The 20,607-nt window shown below is 45.8% G+C and overlaps 1 protein-coding gene across 3 annotated transcripts; it reads left to right on the plus strand.

Moving 5' to 3' along the window:
• Nucleotides 1–1,240: 1,240 nt before the first annotated feature.
• On the plus strand, nucleotides 1,241–19,974 carry Upp1 (uridine phosphorylase 1). Of its 3 annotated transcripts, none has more exons than XM_021651024.2 (10): nucleotides 1,243–1,596; nucleotides 1,944–2,050; nucleotides 2,689–2,765; nucleotides 9,959–10,024; nucleotides 13,565–13,682; nucleotides 15,078–15,236; nucleotides 16,943–17,057; nucleotides 18,424–18,633; nucleotides 18,904–19,050; nucleotides 19,768–19,974. In XM_021651024.2, exons 4-10 carry the CDS (start codon nucleotides 9,978–9,980, stop codon nucleotides 19,905–19,907), a joined length of 936 nt encoding a protein of 311 aa, XP_021506699.1. In that variant the 5' UTR covers nucleotides 1,243–1,596; nucleotides 1,944–2,050; nucleotides 2,689–2,765; nucleotides 9,959–9,977; the 3' UTR covers nucleotides 19,908–19,974. The 3 variants fall into 3 exon arrangements, with proteins under 3 accessions (XP_021506701.1, XP_021506699.1, XP_021506700.1); XM_021651025.2 differs by having other exon boundaries at nucleotides 1,944–2,046; XM_021651026.2 differs by lacking the exon at nucleotides 2,689–2,765 and having other exon boundaries at nucleotides 1,241–1,596.
• The last annotated feature ends 633 nt before the right edge of the window (nucleotides 19,975–20,607 follow it).

Here is a 20,607-nt window from a genome sequence, read left to right on the forward strand (position 1 = left end):
GAGGAAACTGTTCCTTTCACTCTCAGTAACAATAAAAACGCTGCCTGTTACCCACTGTGGCCCCACCTAGTGTGGCTGGCTGGTGGTTTAAAAATCACATTTCTGCCTTCAATGAGGGGCTTTCTAGAAACTAGTTGGGGGTGGGGGAGTGGGGAGATTCTGCCCTGGGACAGTGCTCTGGAAAGCTGCACAGTATAGTCAAAATCTCTAGTTCATTGTATGCTACTTTGGCGATGAACAAGGAGACAGATTTTTTTTTTAAAGAAAAAAGAAAAGACAAGAAAAGAAAGGAATGGTTTTAGTATATTTGAATCAGAGCTGATTCAGATCGGGGTGAGGTGGGGACAGGGGGAAGGGCTTTCTTTCTGTTTTGCTGGTACTAGAATTACAATTAACAGGAAAGGGAACACACAAGTTTGTAAATGTGCATTTGTAGATTTGGTGGAGGGACATTATAAAAGAATCCTTCCCTGGGAGAAAGTTCCTCTTGTGGTGCAGAGAGGTTCAGCTTGTTTTCGCATCCATCTTCACACTCACAAGAGGGGCAGCTGGCACAAACACCTGACTAGGAATGGGAAGAGAGCAGCGGTGAGGAGAGAGGATACCCCGGTTATTTGACTTTGAGGTAGTTGGAAGTTGCTTTCAAGTTTGTTTCTTGACAGTAATGGGGCATCGTTCTCAGGTGCCGTCTTGCCTTGGATAAACCCCCTCCTTCGCCTATGTCAAAGCTTAATGGAGGTGCGTCTAGGCCCTGGGTACACGCTGGCCCACAGACTTGAGCCATGGGTTTTTCTACGTCACACAAGTCAGCTGAGATGGCTCTGAACTCGCTTGTTTTGCTCTCCGCCACCGACTTTGATGATGTTGGTTTCAGGAGTGGCAAAGGAATTGGCGGATACAAGTTTGTGTCCACTCTTAGCCATTTGCAGAGTTTCGTGACTGAGAAGTTAGTCTTTGGTACTTTGGGTCGGGCTTCACACGGCGACTCTTAGAGAAGAATGAGAGAGACTTTAGTCTTCCCAGGAGCAGGATCGTAGGCAATTCTACTGTCCATTCTCGGGAACACAGGTCCTTGTGGAGGCAAACAGTGACTGCGTTGGGCTGCTCTAGTCTCCTCCCCCCTCATTCCCAAGCCCTTTTGTCCTCTTGCCAGAGTGCCAGCCAGCTGGGGAAGCCAAGCTAGGAATTGTGTGAGTAGGGGAGCTGGCAGGCCAGGCTGGCAGCTGGGGGTGGGGAGTCACAGCACCGGGCAGGGCAGAGGTTCCTTCTGCCAGATAGCTGTGACTGAATGAATGAGTCACTTCCCCTACTGGGCAAGCGCTTCCCTGGCCTTTCCCTCAACTACGGAGGATATCCCTAGATCAGGAAGGACTCGGACGGGAAGAAAATCAAAACAAAACAAAAACTGGCCCGAGATACCGAAAGGACACAGTTTACAACAGCCTGGCTCGGCGTTCTTGACCGCTTCCTCACTGTCATTCATCTCTGGTACATTGCCACACCATTTCCGGACAGATGGACCTGGCCCCTGGCCCTAGAGGTGACCTTGGGTAACCGTACAGCCGCTTCCAGATCTTGTCTTCGTCTGTAGAACAGGTGAGATAGCAGCTTGGGCATGGTTTCATCCACAGTAAGAGAGACTATGGGGCAACCGGGATGGCTCAGGATAACTTAAAATCGTCAGCTATCCCCAAAGAAAAGGAAAATGGAAGTTGTTGTCTCCCGGGCAACTTTTCCGGGTTGGGGGTCGAGGGTAAAGGATCCAGAAAGGTGTGGACAGGGTGTGCCAGGGCGAGCAGGCCCTGGGTGCTGTCAGCTGAGCCCTCGGGCGGGGTAGAGGCTGGGTGGTGACTCCTGGGCGGGGCTGCGGATGACAGATCCCGGGAGGCGCGTGCTGTCGATCACCTAGGTTCTCCTTTCTGGTCGTTTCCCTCCTTTAAAAGGTCTGGCGCGCTGCCTCTCTGCCACCATACTCCAGCGCCACCGGCCGGGGACTGAGCGGCGAGTCGGTCCGCTGTGCGGGCTCCTCTCTGGTTCTTCCTGCCTGTAGGTGAGGACGGGAGCTCCGGTCGACTCCAGTGATCGTAACTAAGACCCTAAAGGGAGAGGGCGCGGGGGATGGGGTTGGGGGTGGGCATGGTGAAAGTTGGCGGAGAGCAGCTCTCCCGGAGCACCACTCTCTCGGGATGCTCTGCTAGTTGTCCGCCTGTGACCTCTCTCAGCAGATGACAGTGCAGGAGCGTGCAGGTGTGTGTGTGTGGGGGGGGGAGGGGGCGGCTGGAGCGCAGGAGAGGGTTGAGGAGGTTGAGGGGCGCGTTGGTGAGGGGCTCACAGTGAAGGGCCCGCAGGCGCCTGCAGATGCTTCCAGAGTGTCCAGCCCCGCTCCGGGAAGGGGGAACCAGAGCCCTGGCACAGCGCTGGCCACCAGGCTGCAGGCGTTACACCTGTCTTTTCATGAAGGACGGAAGAGAGTTTCATTTTGATCACTCAGGTGGATTTTCTCGTAATTGATTTACCAAATGTTATCGCATAAAACGTTGGCTCCGAGTTGTTCACCTGCAGTTCAACAGGGAAACTCTCTTCCGGCCTAATAATTGTCACTGATTTGCACGGGACCTGCCTCGCTTTACTTCTCTTTTCTGGTAGAGTCCAGCAGTCCCTCTCACTGTCACATTTCTCTCCCTCCAGGGCTTGGCAAAGTGACTCACTGGTGGTCCCTGGCACTCTGGAAGCCTTCCCGGGACCTGGACATCCAGTCTCTGACAGTGAGTCACCCAGAAACACTGAATCTGGGGTTAAAGGGGTGCTTCTCATAAAGGCAGTGGAGAGAATTTTTAGATGTCTGTTTACACTCTATTCCTCCCTCCCTCCCAACTTTTCTCCCTTCTCCCTCTCTTCAACCCCCTTCCTAACCTTCCCTTCTCCGTTCAAGTCCTAGTTCTCTTTGCCTCCTTTCTTGCTGGTGCTATGTGGGCTTAAAAACCAAAAACACATTGGTTCCATTCATACGCTGTTACCTAGTCCCTTAAAAAACACATGGTGACTTCCTTGAATGTGTTAATTGGTCTTTGCCATTCCCAGGGCCTGCCTCTTTCAGCTTGTGCAGTTTGTACCCCATCTGCATTTTGGGCTAAACCACGCCCACTTCTCAGCCAATCAGCTATTGTTCTTTTTTCCCCTTCTTCAGGGGCCAAGTGGACTTGCTAGTGTCAACATAACCCTCATTAGTGTACATGTCTTTAACGCAGCATGCGGGTGCTTAGGCGCATGCTATATATCCTTGGTACTATTCCACTTTCAGCACTGTTTAGCATCAATGGATGCATGGGTTTTTCTTTACCTTGATTTTTTGTCAAAATTCACTTTTTGGTGAATTTTACTGGACAAAAATCTCAAATTATCTTGAGAAAGCAAAATAAAAATTAGTTGTGTAACAGAAAGAAAAAGAAGCTTCCAGGTTTCCTTCTTAGAGACTTTCTCTTCTCTCAAAAACACAGTAACACAGATTACATTTTGTTTATTTGTTTTTGTTTTTGTTTTGTTTTTTTAAGACAGGGTTTCTCTGTGTGGCCTTGGCTCTACTGGACTCACTTTGTAGACCAGGCTGGCCTCCAACTCATAGAGATCTGCCTGCCTCTTCCCCGAGTACTGGGATTAAAGGCGTGAGCCACCATGTCTGGCTCACAGATTTACTTTTAACATATATTTCATTCAAAAAAATTTTTTTAAATCTTTATGGGCTAAACTAATAGACTTTAATATCTTGTTTTAATTAAGATTTTATTTACATTGGTGTTTTCTTGCATGTATGTATGTGTGAGGGTATTGGGTCTCCTGGAACTGGACTTAAGGACACTTGTGAGCTGCCCTGTTGGTTCTGGGAATTGAACCTGGGTCCTCAGGAAGAACAGCTAGTGCTCTTAACTGCTGAGCCATTTCTCCAGCCCCATGACTTTGATCTCTTAAAGATCAAGAGAAAAGCCAAATTTTAAAATCTCATTCATGAGTCAGTCTGGCAGCAGGATGTAGGTAGAAGAGGGTAAGTGCTCCTTTCCAGTGTTCTGTGCTGGCGCCTCAGGGCAAGCTAAAGCAGCAGGTCCTGTCGGTATAGAGAAAAGAGCAGCAGCTGCTGCTAAAGGCAGCAGCAGATGCCTTGAAGAGGCCAGGTGAGTGCCCCCCTCTAGGATGGAGCTGGAGTGATAGTGCTGGAGGAAATGCTGTCCGAAGTTCGCCTCAGGGTGACATCTTCCTGAAGCACCGAGGTCAGAATTCAGCCATGGAGTAGCTGTCATTGCTGTGGAGGTGCAGTCTGTTATCACAACAGCTCTGTGGGTGAGGACAAAGGCACAGCGACAGCCACCGCTCCCACTCAATGTCCCAGTGCTGCGGCTTCATCTTAGACCTCCTTTTAAAACATTTCATTTTCATTTTTGTGCCTGTGCTATGTCACTTGTGTGTGCTTCTTCGGAAGTCAGAAGAAGCCTCCCGATCCCCTGGAGCCAGAGTTATAGGTAGTTGTGAGCTGTCTGATGTCAGTGCTAGGAAGTAAAGCTGGGTCCTCTGGAACCATACGAAGCATTCTTAACTTGTCATCTCTCCAGTTCCATGGATCCATTGGTATATTTCAGGGTGGATTTTGCTGTGGCCGTCTCTTTCCCAGACAGTGATGCTGGGCATCATCCTGGGCTTCTCCTAATTGTTAATTCCTGGGGATTGTAGACCCTAACTCCCACCAATCCTGTTAGTTAGGGAGCGAGTGTTACCATTGTTTAAAGTAGTTAATGTCTCTAGGAAGAGACAAGTAGACCTTTGCCCAGGTGGCAAGTTGGAGCAAGTGTTCTCTGAGAGGATGCTGTCCTGTGGTTTTTAGCCGATGCCATCATTAACTGTTTCCTCCACTTTCTCCCATTCTTAAAAAGCTGATTCCAAATCTTGAGAATTACTATTGAAAGTTCTAGAGGCTTTTTGTAGCAGGCAACCAGAATTTAGAGAGTTATCTTGGGTATGTTCGGGCCTCTGGACTTCATGTTTCCCAATGCCAACTTTTTTTCTCTGCCTTAACTCTTCTTTGTGTGACCCCATAGGGTCACACCTACAGGTTTTGTGTTCCTGAGTTGCCTAGTTGCCTTACTTCAAACAGGCCATTATTTGCCCCATCCATGGACACTGTCTTGTCGTCTTAGCTAGAAGTTGGACCTTAGGATGTCCCCTTTGCCCCCAAACTGAATTTAACATTCTGCTCCTCCTGGGTGCATTTTTCCCTTGACTCTCATTTTGTCATCCTTGCTGTTGTTCTTTGCCCTCAGATCTATGTTGGAGTGAAGTGTCAGGGAGAAAACCATGTCCTTTTAAACCAGGATGCCTAACACCTGCAAATTAGATGACAAAAAGACAGATTGACAAGAGAGGACAGATTGCCATCCATGCTGGCAATACAGGAGTTCGAAGAAGAAGGAAGTGGTTAGAATCAGGGACTATCTACACTCTTAACAGGGCTGGAAAGTGCCGAGGAGCAGAGGAGGAGCATACGTGACTTCTGAGAGGAAAGAAAAAGGTGCTTTTGGAAAAATAATGTATTTCAGCTGTCTTGGGGTTGGTTTTAGTGAGTTTGTTGTTGCTCTTCTGTTTTTTTGTTTTTTTTTTTTTAGATATATGGTTGTCTCCCCTCCCCCATATAAGCCTTGGTTTTGCTTTATAGCCCAGGTTAACCTTTTTCTTTAAAATTAATTAATTTATTATTTATACAGTATTCTGCCTGCATTTGTGCCTGTACGCCAGAAGAGGGCACCAGATCTAATTATAGGTGGTTATGAGCCACCATGTGGTTGACTGGGAATTGAACAGTGATCTTAACCTCTGAGCGGGGGTTGGGGATTTAGCTCAGTGGTAGAGCACTTGCCTAGCATAATGCAAGGCCCTGGGTTTGGTCCTCAGCTCTGGGGAACAAAAAGACAAAAAAAGACCTGAGCCATCTCTCCACCCCCTTTATGCCACCTTTTAAGTCATTATGACAAAACCCCAAGGTAAATCCAGTTAAAGGGAGAGAAAAAGTCTATTTTGTCTTACTGTTTTAGAGGCTTTTGTCCATGGCTGTTGGGTCGGGTTGCTTTGGGCCTGTGTTAGTACAATCCATGTTGGTGGGAACACGTAGTGAAAGAGGCCTCCTCTGTATCATGGTGGCCAGGAAACAGTAGGGTGGCAGAGCCTGGGAGTTCCCAGTATCCCTAATGGTCTAACTTGCTCCCACAAGACTCGCTCAAATGTCCACTCCCTTCCAGTAGTGCCACATCTGATGACCAAACCTTAATAGGTGGGTCTACAGGAATCACTTCCAAATCCAAGCAACTCCTGGGTTTACTGTGGACCTCTTCGTAAACATCTAACATGCAGTACTCTGTTGGTCTTATTTACCACCCGCTGTGAACTCTTCTTCCTGCTACCTCCAGGTGCCTGAAGGGCCACAGATGTCTGGAGATCAACACTTGCCTGTGTCTCATTTGCCTCTTGCCTTGTAAGCTGCTGGCCTTCTGCAGCAGACCGTCTCTTTTTCTATGGTCTCATGAGCTTTGTGTTGCCTGTTTTAGAGTACTTTATATGATACAGACAGCTAGCTGGTCTTATCCATGGGAATGATGGGAGTGAGACCAAAATATATGAGGATCTTAGCTCTAGCTGACTGGCATCAGCTCCAGCCCACGCCTGGACAGGTCGGAGATGAGCAGCCTTTTAAGCACATGAGAAGTGGCTCGTTATTAAGGTGATTCTTCTGGGCTGGGCTAGAGTTTGCTAATTGTCTGTTGGTTAGGGGTGTGGTTTCAAAAGATGTTTTCCTTCTTGTGCTCAAGCATCTTGCTTTGAGGTTTGCAGGTTAATGAGTGGTAAACTAATTCAGGAACTGCTAAGTTATTGTCTTGCATAAGCACCCTGCCCTGTGATTCTGTCTAAGTCTCATGATAAGGCTTAGGTACTATAAGTACCCAGCTGCCCAGAAAGCGCATTGCACCAGTCGTCAACAGGTTTAGTTAACTCCGTTTAGACCTGGGATGAAAACACTTCTCCAGTGTGTCAACATGCCCAGCTGAGAAGAATTTGATCCAAGGGTTAAGGCAGCTGAGGGAACAGATGCAATACAAAGGCAGAGATGCCACAGCTTTCATCCTGAAATCTGTTTATAGTAGAAGTGGTTCTTGGCTAGAGAGAAGTTAGTGACATTCTTGTCTGTGTGGTCCCCTACCCGAAACTCAGGCCTGAATGCAAAGGGGTAGTAGGCGATGGGAGTGAACTAGTGAATTTCAGTTTGACTTAGAGCAAGTACTGTGCTCTTGTGCTGACAGGTTGTCCGACACCTGAGTGATTCTGGAGACTTCTGAGGGTACTTTATGGGTTTTCCTCGAGTGACAATACCTCACCCCTGTCATTAGTATGGCCATCTTGTAGCCTGCTCTCTTGGTTTGGTTGTAAGTCTCCCTTCTGCAAATTCTTTGGAGCACGTGGCTTAAGTGGTGTTTTTCCAGTCAGGCTGCTATTGGTGTGTTTTCTACGTGGGTGATGGTTAATCTTTATTGCAGACTGTTTTGCAAATTATCCAGGAGATTGGTGCACACAGCAATTGATGAGGTTAGATGTGCTTGAGGGTGTTTCCTGAGAGGATTACAGAGGAAGCAAGATGACCTTGTCAGTGGGGTCCAAATGTCATGAAAGTGGGGGGAAAAAGAAAAGCAGAAGTATCCCCTTTCTCTGCTTCCTGCTTCTACTTGATGTGAATGTCTGTGCTCTGCTACCCTTTGATACCAAAATGCATATCTGAACTCTCTGAAATTATGAGCCAAATTAAATGTTTCCTCCTACATCAGGCATTTTGGCCTAATACAGTTTTGAGAGTTTGTGAATGATTATCAGGAGAATGAGCTGAAACAAACTATTGTGAGTGGAATGACAGACATCCTCCTGAGTCAGCCCTCCCCACTCTCTAGGAGTAAACTGGGAGATACCCAGTTCTACTGTGCAATCAGGGATTCCAGAGAGGTTTCTGATTTTCTCCAGATTAGATTGTACATGCTCAAAACATCTTGTTCTCTGAATCCCAGCAGTGTTACCCAGTATATTAGTTTACTTCTCTGTTGCTATGATAAAGCACCATGACTTAATTAATTTAAGAGTTAACTTAAGCATACAGTTCTGGCGGGGTAAAAGAACACAGGGACAAGAATACAGGGCAGCAAGCAGCCTTTGTGGAGGCAGGGCAGGAAACCGAGGAATTGCACTTTTAACTGCAAACGTGAGGCAGAGAGAGCATGGCATGAGGCTTTTAGTATCAAAGCCCACCCACAATGATGTACTTGTTTTTGCCAGGGCTTCAGCACCTAAACCACTCCAAACAGCACCCAAAAGTAGGAACCAAGTGTTCAAATGCTTGAGACTATCGGGGACACTTTATTCAAGCCACCATACCAGAAATGCTTTTTACACTGGGCACATGCTAAATCCCACTGACACACAAGGGTCCAAGCACTAACTGCTGACCACACTGATTTACAGAGTTCCACATTCCTTAATTCAGCCCATGCTGTTCAGTTTTCTGGGATGATCCACTCTTACTATCTTACATGCTAATCATGTTACCAACAGCACCTAGGCAAACTCTGTATGTAATACACTTGGCCATTAAAATAATAGTTGGGGCCAACAAGATGGCTTAGTAGGTAAGTGTTGCTGCTGCCAAGCTTGAAAGCCTAAGCTTGAGCCCAAAAACACATGATGGAAGGAGATCACTGATTCACACAAGTTTTTCTCTGACATCCACATCTACAGTGTGGCATGCCCTTGCCTCTCCCCAGTAAATGAAAACATGTAAATGGAAAAATATTGAAAGCATCTTGTCCTCTGGAACAGCATAGGGATCACTTCTCTCACATCCCACCAGCTCTGTCCTTTCTGCAACTTCTAGGCAAAGCTGCCCTTTCTCTCTTCTGCCAGTTACAAGTGCTCTTTCCTTCTTTCCACTGTGTTTGACTTGGGAATGTTGGTATTACCAGGTGAGGGATGGTACATTGAGATGCAGCTCAGTGATGGAGCATCTGCCTGACACACATACCTTCCTTGGGCTCCTCCCCTCAGTGCCACCACAATAAAACCAATAGAACTCATCCCTCCTTTGGCTCCCTTGTTGGACAGCAACAAGCTGGCATTTCCAGACAAGTGTGTCACCAGTGCCAATGGAGAACAAAAGCCAGATGAAGAGGGTCAAGTACTGACTGCAGAGGAATTTTTGCTCTGAAACCAACTACTGTAATTTTCTCTAGTTTGCAAACTTTACTGAAAGCTATCAGTATGTTATGATAATGATAGTTATATAAATACACTTCCCAACAAAGGGGCCTTTCAGCTTGCGTTCATGAATTGCCTACAAACAGCCTGCAGTTTTACTGAGTGGCCTGTGACCCATGGCTCTTCCTGATGCTCTGCTTTCTGCACTTCCCACATAAGCCACAAGGAAACAACTATGGTTAGGCATGCTGCAGGCTCAGCAGCCATGCTTGCAGCAATGGCCCACATCAGCTTCTCAATAGCCTTCCCTCGAGCTGGTAGGTGCAGCTGCTCCACCTCTTCCAATCCCTGCAACTCTGCCATCCTTAAACAGGAAGAAGTTGTTCAAGACTGCATAAGGTCGAGGCAGAGTGGAGTGGTTGGTAGGGTCAAGGACATCCTGACTGTTGCTGGGATGGGGCCCTACAAACTTCAACTTTATTCCTAACCAACCTAAACAACACAAGTGTGGGGTCCAGCCGTGTGGATGTAAACACACACACGCACTGTGCAGACATGATGTATACACGGTGTATAGGATGTAAGTTGAAGAATTCTGTTTCTTGGCACAGATTTCTCACATGAGTGATATTTCACACCACCTTAGTTTCTTTTGGGTTGATTTTTCTTTGTGTGGTGTTTTCTCCCCTAGGTCCTGCAATAGTGAGAACATGGCAGCTACAGGAACTGAAGCAAAGGACCTCAAAAACCATCACAAGTAAGACTGACCCGGGCTGGGCTGGGCTGGGCTGGGTAGGCTAGGCTGGGTTGGGTTGATTTTATTAAGTAAACATCCTCTAATGCACTCCATTTTCCAAGTTCTTTACATGTGTTAACATGACTCTCACAACAGTGAGTGAGAGATGAAGGGCTTTGGAGGGCTTACAAATTCAGGTCCGGGAGCTTCTCTCTTTAACCCTCAGGTTACGTGGGCTCAGAAGACGAGGCAGTTCAGTGCTTAGATAGGTGTCTTACAGGTTTCTTCTATGTGTGGCACTTTTCTGAGACAAAATCCCCTGTGGATCTCCCATCTCGGTCTTTTTTTTCTGACTCTTGAATGCTTTCTCCCTGCTTTGTAGTTTTTTCATAATTCAAAGGTTTGCTTTTTTGCAAATTCTCTTAGGTTTAGGTCTTGTCAAAGAGCTAAACATTCTTGTCTTTCTCTGACTCCCGTGTGTCTGCATGTGTTCGTGTACATCCAACCCAGGGTCTTGAGCATGCTGCAGTGAGCACACATTTCTACCTTGAGACACATGGACCTCCTGCATGGGTTTGAAATCCAATGAGCCTTTCTAATTTCCTCACCACAGGGTGGTCCCCCCTCTGCTGGGGCTCTGTGAGGTGGTTCCCATCCTTCTTCAGTGGCCTCAGTAGTGGCAAATGAATAAGGTGACTATAAAACATGTTAAATACAGTTCAAAGGGATGCAGACTAAGTCTTCCCTTCTGCATCCTTTAAATAGTGTGTGGGGGACTGTTGTAGTGTGCGTGCATGTCAGAGTTCATGAGTTTTGAAGTCATTGCTATTCTCATGGTTATGTACCGCTTCCTTCTGCTCTTCCTGGAATTGACATGTTAAAAAAAAAAAGGTTTTCTGTGTGTGGCTGAGTTGTCTTAATCACATCCTGTTGTGTCATTCTGGAGCATAAAGTTTGCCCTCCTGCTTTGTGTTCTGTAGTTGCCATATCCTGAAGGAAGATGTGGCTAAGTGGAGAAAGGGTGGGCTATGATAGTTGGAATTTCAGATTGTCCTAGAGATCAAAGGTGCTTTCTGGGAAAGTCTAGCCGTATATGTGCTGCATTTGGTCCCACCAGCAAGGGCTTCCTCCCCCTCATCAAGGCCAGGAAATCTGGCCAGGTTGCTTGTTCTTCCTCAGCAAGGTTTATGTAGCACCTTTGCCCAACGTGTGCTTACACTGTCCTGCTGTGTGGCCTTCTGCTGTGCCCTCGTCCTGCTTTATGTGTGTTGTGGCTAGCTGGCTTCTAACCTTGTTGTTCTCACCACCCACTCCGTTGATGAGAGAGCTATGACTTTATCCTGAGTCTTATGCTTATCTTTTGTATAGCAATCTTTGGAAAAGTTTCCTGTCTTGAATTACTCTGGACACCACTCTAGGGGAAGAGACTGGAGTAGGGTTTGAGAAACATGGAAGAGGTGCAGAGAGAGGGTAAAGGGAAAAGGGGGAGCGCTCAGTGTCTGCCCTTGAGGTTGATTGACTACCAGAAAGAAAAGCAATGAGAACTAGGTGAAATAGACAAATTGGGACAGGTTTGGTTCGCCCTTCAGCTTTGTGTATGTGAGTGTATGTGTGTGTGTGTGTGTGTGTGTGTGTGTGTGATAGATAAACAAGACATGGCATGGACTCCAGAGGAGATTCTGATAATTAAAATTAGATTGATTGTATAAACTATTCTAAAGACAAAATGTAGATAGCCAGATGTATTGAATGTGTGTGTAATCCTAGCACTCAGGAGGCCAAGGCAGATATATTGAGTTCAAGGCCATTCTGGCCAACAAAATGAAACCTGTCTAAAGAAAAACAAACAAATAAACAAAAACCCAAAAAAGGGGAGCTAAGGGAGTAGCTTACTTGCCTCCTATTCCAGGGGCTCTGTCACTAGCATCACATAAAACAGGCATGGTGGTATGCATCTATAATCCAGCATTGAGGGGGTAGAGGCAAGAAGATCAGGAGCTCAAGGCTACATAACAAGCTGGAGGCCAATCTGTGATACAGTGAGGTCCTATCTCCAAAAGAGAAAGAAAGGAAAAGAAGTGAACAAAACAGGTAATTAAAAGGAGCATCCTATGAAGGGAAGGGAAGCCTTTAGTGAAATGGTACAGGTCCTTCTTGGATTACAACAGGGTTAGATATCCACAAACCCATCATAGCATTTACTTAGTATAATAAACCCCAAATCAGCTTGGTAGCACAGTTCTCAAGAAAAAGGTCTATACTCAACTCAACACTCAGCATGTTCAAATCACTGTGAGTCAGAATCATCAGTATTTCTACGTTTCGCTGATGGCTGGATCACCACTTTCTTATCTATTTCTCATGAGTTCCATTGAAGAGTATGTGTCACCAGTTGGTTCTGGGCAGAAAGTCAGATACTCAGAAGGAAGGAACAGTAGTCATGATCTCTCCATAGTCAAGGACTTAACACCTACCTGCTTTTATCCTGCTGTGGAGAATCAGGAATCACGTACTGTTGGGGTTGTATTGAATACTGACTCTGAGGAAGGTTGGCAGGGTAGATCTGGAATTGGGTAGTCCTGGGGCACTAGTGTTTGTAAATAAACTCCATTGAAGTATAATATCATGTGTTTGCCTTCCTTGTCTCTTGCTTTCAGGAGACAGTGGCAGACTTGTGACAGATGCTTAATGGTTTATGGCCGTGTTTACCATCTGGCCTTCTCTGAAATACAGTCTGCTAAGCCCTCTTTAGAACAGAAGCATGTTGTCCTGCAAAACTCATTTGAATCACATACAAAGTGTTCTAGTTGCCATTCTGAAGGAAAGCAAAATGGTAGGAAGTTACAGCATGGCAATCTTTTTAAGAAAAAAAGGTTTTTGTTTTGTTTTTTTTGTTTGTTTGTTTTTAAATCTGTGTTTTGCCTACATGTATGTATGTGCCCATGGAGTCCAGAAGAGGGTTATGGAGTCCCTGGAATTGGAGTTACAAATAGTTGTGAACCACTATGTAGGTACTGAGAATAGAACCCCGGTCCTCTTGTAAGAACAGTGCTCTAAACCAGTGAGTCATCTCTTCATCCTCTTGTGACACTTTTAGTGTTAGTGTCACAATTCTGAGAAGTGGTAGCTAAGGCAACAAGGCATAAAAAAGAAATTATAGGCACTCAGATTGGAGGTTATCTCTGGCAACAAAGGAGACGTTTCATCTTTTCTGTCCAATAGGGAACATACTTTCAAAACAGTCAAGTTTATATATGAATATAACTGACTGAAGTAGCAACTAGCATTCTTTGTATGGGTTGATTTATCAATTTGGTCTTTATAATCTTCTGAAGTCTTGCTGTTTGCCTTCAAACAGGGATCTAGGAGCAAAGGTGAATTAAGAGGAAGGAGAAAGAGAAGTTGGGACTTTTGGCAATGTGGGGTTATTTTCTCCCCAGGGTCGGCTTGTGTCTCTTCCCCATCATCTCTCAAATACCTCATGTACATGGAACATATCTGTGGTAATTCTGGCCATTACACACCCATGGTCTATTACCCTTTTGCTTTTGTTTCCAACAGTGACTGCTTCGTTCAACTTTCCAATGCAAACATAGCAACAATGAAGGAAGATGTTCTCTACCATTTCAACCTCAGCACTAGCACACACGATTTCCCGGCTATGTTTGGAGATGTGAAGGTAAAGGCCCGGCTTTGATTCTAAGGATTGCCTCACAGTCAGCTTCCTCTTTGATACAGCCACAACTTCTCACAGATGATTGACAGGAGACAGGACTATGTTATATCTTTATCAGACATTTGCAAATTGTTGCCTTGTGTTTATATGAACTAGCAAGTAAACAAGAGAGCAAATATTAACAACTGTTATGTTGGTTCCTACTTCATCTCTTAGAACTTTCATATGTAAGTGAACAGCATGTGAATCTCCGAAGCCATGCAAGGTGGCCTTTGTTCAAAGTACTTACTCCAAAGACTGAGGCAGGAGAATTACCTGGTTCCAGGAGCTCAGGGGCAGCCTAGACAACATAGAGAGATCTACCTCAAAATCACTTCTCTAACACTTATTGGAGAAGCAGGAGCTGAAACACTTCCGAGAGGTGCAGAGTCAATGTTGAGAGTCTGTATGATCCCTGCTTGCAGTTGAAGGTGTATATTGATGATATTGTTTTTAATTGTCTCAGGCCTAATTTTGATGAAGACAACTCCAGTACAAAGTCTTCAGTACAACTCCAGTACAAAGTCTTCAGTTCTCACTGCTAATTTATCCTAAATTATTACAAAATTCTTTATTAAGATTTGTCTCTAAGTGACACCTAACCATGTTGATCCTTACAAGGAACACTGTGACATTTCATTTCATGTATGCAATGTGAAATGATGAGCGGGATGGCTAGATGTTCACAACTCAGGAACTGGTCACTCTTTGAGTTGAGAACACTCAGTATCCTATGTACTGGCTATTTTGAAATTCATAGTTGCAGTTGTTAACTATAGTTAGCATACTACTAAAACAGGATGCCTCAGTACCTAATCCTGATAAAGATGAATTAATACATGCAATTAAAAACCACGATGAGGTCAGAGCACCAAAGCTGGGCTCCATCTGCCATGGGTAGGTAGGCAGCTTTCATTTTTCTTAATTCACTGAATTAAGAAATTATCCCAGTATTGCTAATTTTTTTATTTTTTATTTTTTTTTATTGCAGGCTATGGGCATAGCCTTTCATTTTTAGTGGTGCATTTATTTCTTTTATCTTCAGATTCCACTTAATCACTTTTTACTCTTTATGATTCTTTGGCAAAACAAAATCTCCTCTTAGATGACACTTTGCAAAGTGAAGGTTTTACTTCTCTACCTACGAATTCCAGATCCCCTTTTCTGTGCCACTCAGTTTCCCAAGTGAGAGAGTGATTGGCCATTTTAACACCAGGTCATAGGACTCTGGTCATAGGAGATGCTCCAGCTGTCTCAGTCCAAACCGATGCCTTCCCAGGCGACCCCACTGCTGCTGGTAAGCTTTGCAGCCTTCTGATGACACAGTGTACTGATGAGGTCCCCGTTCTTGGGTTGCAGTTTGTGTGTGTCGGTGGCAGCCCTTCCCGGATGAGCACCTTCATCAGGTATGTGGCTGCAGAGCTGGGCCTTGACCATCCAGGGAAAGAGTATCCCAACATCTGTGCGGGCACTGACCGCTACGCCATGTACAAAGCTGGACCTGTGCTGTCTGTGAGCGTGAGTATGCCCTGCATTTGGATTTGAGGCCCCATGTCCCACACTTCTGCATGTGTGAACAGCTGGACAGCTGGTGCCCTAACATTTGTTTACTGTAAATGAGTGGGAGCATGGTGAGCTCTTAGCAGCTGGGAACTGGGCGTGACTAAGTCCTAGGCTCCTGGCCATGAGGCTTAGCTTCCTGGAGAGCCTAGGTATACAAAAGCAGATACACATGCAAATATGCACAGCTGTCCAGTGTGTGGGGTGGCAGTTTCCAGGAGGGGTTTCCCTGCCTGGCCTAGGGCTGTGAGAAGAGCTACATACCAGGCCTCCAGGCCTCTTTTTCTATCTTACAGTGACTGACCTACTTTAGAACACAGGTTGAATGAGCAATAAAAGTTAATACAGAAAAATCTCCAGTATTATATCAAAGGGGTGATTTTTGTAGCTTTGGTTTCCCTTGATGGCAATAATATAATGAACTACAGATCAGTAGTGCACTCCCTTCCTGCTGAGATTCGTGTCTTTACCTCTGAGCTAGCCATCCAAATATCAGTCCTGTAGAATCATTTGATGGCAAAGGCACCCTTTTGGTGCCTTTGGTGGAAGCATTTCCAGCGCCTGACATTCTGGAAGGGGTCCCTTTGTAATAGGGCTCTGCCATAGTGCAGCAGCTGCTCAAGGAGGGGAGAGGTGTCTTAGGAGATGTGAGTGTGGGAGGGTCTCTGAGAGGTGTGTGGAGAGGTGGGGTTGCATTGCAGAGGCAAGAAGGATAAGGCAGAGGGAGAAGTGTCTGATGTCAGGGATCGAGGAACCAGACAGTTACCTTGTTTTGCTAAACTGGAGAGGGAGGTTGAAAAGCCCAGTAGTAAAACCTTATCCAGTATGGTGGGCCTTTGTACATGGCTTCAAATATCAGAAAAAAATGTTTGTTACATAGCAATAGTAGCCACTTCTTTCCTGCAGCTATATAGGTTGTCTGCGTCAAATGAAGCCATGCATAGGACAGCTCTGTTAATATTTTGGAAGTCTGTCTTTCATTTTCACATGATAATTTTATTAGTTGAAGTACACTACATAAAATATACAGTAGCAGCACCATGGTGGCACATTCATTTAATCCGCCAGCTCTTGGGAGGGAGAGGCAGGTGGATCTCTGTGAGTTCAAGGCTAGCCTGATCAACAGCGTGAGTCCAGAACAGCCAGGGCTACACAGAATAACCTTGTCTCGAAAAACCAAAAACCAACCAACCAAATAAACAAACAAATAAACAAAAAAACTGCCCAAAAAACCTCACAAAAAAAACCCAAAACAAAGCAAAACAAAAAACCCCAATGCAAACAAGCAAACAAATGAAACAACAAAAGAAAACCCCAACACACATGGCTTTGTTCCAAAAACCCCAGTGGATGCCTCAAAGCAGAAGTGTATCAAAACCAATAAATATGAATATTACTTACATAGACACAAACCTATGGTGCATTTGAGTGTGTGAATTAGATGTAACAAAGAAAGATAGTAATGACTAATAAAGTAGAGTAGTTAGAGCTGTGTAACATAATAAAAGTTACTTGAATGCACTCTCTCTCAAAATTTCTTCCTGTGGGAAATGTAGGTGACCTTGCATGACTTAAAATGCAGAGTGAGTTCCTTGTTTGGAGTTTTTTCATGCACTGACCAAGCCACAGCGCTGGGCTGAGCCTGTGCATCCCTCTGCTTTCAGCATGGCATGGGCATTCCTTCCATTGGGATCATGCTGCACGAGCTCATCAAGATGCTGTACCATGCCAGGTGCTCCAACATCACCATCATCCGCATCGGCACATCTGGCGGGATAGGTGAGGGCCGGGGAGGGATTCACGTCCTGTGGGTGGAAGGAGGGGCCACAGCCCCACAGCGGCTCTAGCACAGTGTGGACGTGTACAGGGTTGTTCGAGGTCCTTCCTTTTTGCTTGTGCCCCATTTCATCAATGTGTAAGGGTGTGTGTGTGGGGAGGTGGGAGACAAAACTAACAAAGGGCTCCTGAAACAACAAAAAACCAAACAAAAAAATCCCCAACCCCAAAAAACCAACTAAACAAATACACTAATAACCCAAGATGAAGACAAGAGGATTTGACTGTTGAACTGTGTCTTGCTCTGTTTTCTGTTATAAAGGCAGGAAGATCTGCTTGGCCTCATAATTACGGCCTGGCCCATAGCTGGGTGAAGCCTTCCTGGTAGAGTCTAGGTTTAATCATATATGGGAGATAGGGAGTACGGCCCCAGCTTGGCCACTCATCCGCCATTAATTTCAGCGAATGAGTTAATCCATTCTTTATAGCAGAGTGACAGCCACTTTTCATAGGTCCCACCTGGTCCTGAGTCTTTTTCACAGTGGGGTCTATCTTCAGTGTGGGTTTTGGCAGTGAGGTGTGTGTGTGTGTGTTGGGTAGTGATATACCATAGCGGTAGGAGTTAAATAAAATCTCTGAAGCAATTTCTTTTCATATAAGGTTTCCATAGGAACTGATTTCTAGTGATTCTTGTTTCCACCAGGAACATGAGGACATTGATAGCAGGCTTTATTGACTACAGGGACAGTATGGCCTTAGATTTAGTCATTCAGGTCTCTGCGTTGTTCTTGGGAGGTAGGATTTCAAACCTAACAACAGCCACATTGCATAAGAAAATAGTAACCCAAGAGAAAAAGAGGAGCAGAGTTCTTGCAAGCATGCAAATACTCCAGGATGATGGACCTCCAATGCGAGCATAGAGGCGAGGGTTGTTGCTGGTTGCAGAGGAAAAACAGGCTAGTCAGGAGCTAGAAAATGTTCAGGCTGTATTTGAGCTACTATGGGGGTTTTCTATTTCCCCTGCTTTTGTATCTGGTTGAAAGTTTGCAAAATAAAGATGTAATCTGGAATGATTAACATGGTTCCCTAGGTGGTGGAGTGTTTGTCAGTGGTGATGCCTGGAAGACAGAAACATTTGACAGAGGATGCAGAGACCCTGGGGAGATTGCTGCTCTGTCTGCTTGTCCTTGCTTTCAGCAACGATTTTGTGCAGATTCCCAGTCAGGGAACATTCTTACTAGGGAAAAGGGCTTTGGGCATATGTTGTGGTGCTTCCAGTACTTGACTGTGTCAATGCATCGTATTTGTTCCTGTGTTCTACTGTACTGCTTTGTCAACTGTAACTATGACACGCTTGCCTCTTTCTCAGGTCTGGAGCCCGGCTCTGTAGTCATCACCCAGCAGGCAGTGGATGAGTGCTTCAAGCCAGAGTTTGAGCAGATTGTCCTGGGAAAGCGCGTGATTCGCAACACCAACCTGGACACAGAGCTGGTGCAGGAGTTGCTGAAGTGCGCCCTAGACCTAAATGAATTCCCCACTGTTGTGGGGAACACTATGTGCACCTTGGACTTCTATGAGGGTGAGAGGGAGTGAGGGCATGGCTTCTCCAGGGATCCCTCGCCCATCCGAAGCCTGCTTTGTGAAGGTGTGGTGCTTCTGCCTGTGGGCTTCTGACCCAGTCACAGTATTTCTGTGATGGCTGTCATAGTGGTCTGAGCAGCAATCTACCCTTTGAAGACAGACAAGGCCTGGGCCCTCTCGTCTCTGTTTCTTAATGGAATATATGGTATGGTGACCATGGCTCTGACTGTGTATAAGTGGTGATCCTGTCTTCATATGTTGCATGCAGGGCAAGGCCGTCTGGATGGTGCCCTCTGCTCCTACACAGAGAAGGACAAACAGGCCTACCTGCATGCAGCCCATGCTGCAGGCGTCCGAAATATCGAGATGGAATCTTCACTGTTTGCCACCATGTGCAGTGCCTGTGGCCTTAGAGGTAGGAAGATGTGTGATGGCCTTGGTGTCGTCTATCTGCCCCTTTTGCTGCCCCGTCATGGAGGATCCCTCCTCTAAGGGTACCTCTGTGTTGATGTCTCACTTTTGTTTCCCTTGGTCAGCTTCTGCAGTTCTGTAGTCCTTGCAGTCCTGGTGTACATGCAATGTCTTGATAGTCACACATGGTCACCAGTGTTCTTGTTCTTTCCAAACTTCTGAGAGGGGTCAGAAAGATGGTGGTTAAGATCTTCTGCTGCCCAGAGAGCTGCCCAGCCCTGCCAAGAGCGTGGCTTTCAATACTGTTTTTCCTTTGCTTGGCTTTCAGTACTGTTTGCCTTTCTGGAGGGTTAATACATGCTATTGTCTAGTCTTGAGCATCCTTCCAGTCCAGCATTACCTCTCAGAGCTGCCTGTGCCCTGTGGTCCGAGACAACACACGCCCTGCAGGGCTGCACAGGGCAGCTGGGAACTAACCCTGGAACTGACTGGAATTTATTTTGGAACCAAAGGCAAAGGTATAGATGATGTATTGGAGTTGGAACTGCCAGAGTTGGTGGAGGCTGTGTCTTCCTCCATCCTCACAGCACAGCCCTCCCCTCCTTAGCAACGCACTGCCAATTTACTGAGGTACTTACAGGCTGCTGCTCAGCTCCCTAGCCCTGGCCTTCCTCCTTGGTTTGATGAGGGTTGTTTTTTTGCTTTGTTTTGTTTTTCTCAGCGGCTGTGGTGTGTGTCACTCTCCTGGACAGACTGCAAGGGGACCAGATCAACACTCCCCATGATGTGCTGGTTGAATATCAGCAGAGGCCTCAGCGGCTGGTGGGCCATTTCATCAAGAAGAGCCTGGGGAAGGCCTGAGGCCTGCGCATTTTGACTTAGGACAAGCCTGGAACTCCCTGTCAATAAATATATTTTTCATATCCCATTGTGTGGCTTGGAGTGCACTTTACATTAAGAATGTATGGAACGGGCTGCATTTGACAGTAAGAAATCTGGGTTGGACAAACCAATTATTCCCTTAAGCATTATTGGAGCATTTTCAAACTATCCAAATTTGGTGTGGGAGTTTGTTCAGACTCATTCTAAATGAATGAAAACTTTCAGATATTTATCTCAAAGGTGGTTAGATTTCATGTCATTAAAAAGTAAGAAATTAGGCAATTGTACCAAAAAAAAAATGTATGTATTTTAAAAATTCTATATACTCATCCCTCGATACATGTAGATTGAGAAGAGCCTATTGTCAGGAAGAGGAGGGCAGAAGAGCCATTCCAGAACCTGGGACAGCATTTTAATCCTGTGAGATTTGTGACATGATTTTCTCCATTCCCAAACTCAGGGTGGACCCAGGCAGTGCTGTACCACCCTCTGCTGTCCAATCCAGGTAGTGTAAGCTGTCTGACCAGAAATTTAAAAGGCTTGATACATCCTGGCTGGTGTGGTACAGCTGGCTTTATGAAGATCAGCCCAGGGCCTGGCTTGCAAGAAAGGCAACCAAGGGAAGCATGTGTATGTGACAAGCTGCAGTATTTTTCTGCTGTTGGTTGAGCTTGTGGAT

Source organism: Meriones unguiculatus, chromosome 12, assembly GCF_030254825.1.
Source record: "Meriones unguiculatus strain TT.TT164.6M chromosome 12, Bangor_MerUng_6.1, whole genome shotgun sequence".
In the NCBI taxonomy this organism is placed as follows: Eukaryota; Metazoa; Chordata; class Mammalia; order Rodentia; family Muridae; genus Meriones; species Meriones unguiculatus.

What these genes read in the sequence shown, in the direction of transcription:
- Upp1 (XM_021651026.2), top strand. Translation starts at nt 9,978, where the DNA reads ATGGCAGCTACAGGAACTGAAGCAAAGGACCTCAAAAACCATCACAA. An exon ending in GACCTCAAAAACCATCACAA is followed by an intron (nt 10,025 to 13,564) that starts GTAAGACTGACC and finishes TGTTTCCAACAG; the next exon opens with TGACTGCTTCGTTCAACTTT. An exon ending in GACCTGTGCTGTCTGTGAGC is followed by an intron (nt 15,237 to 16,942) that starts GTGAGTATGCCC and finishes CTCTGCTTTCAG; the next exon opens with CATGGCATGGGCATTCCTTC.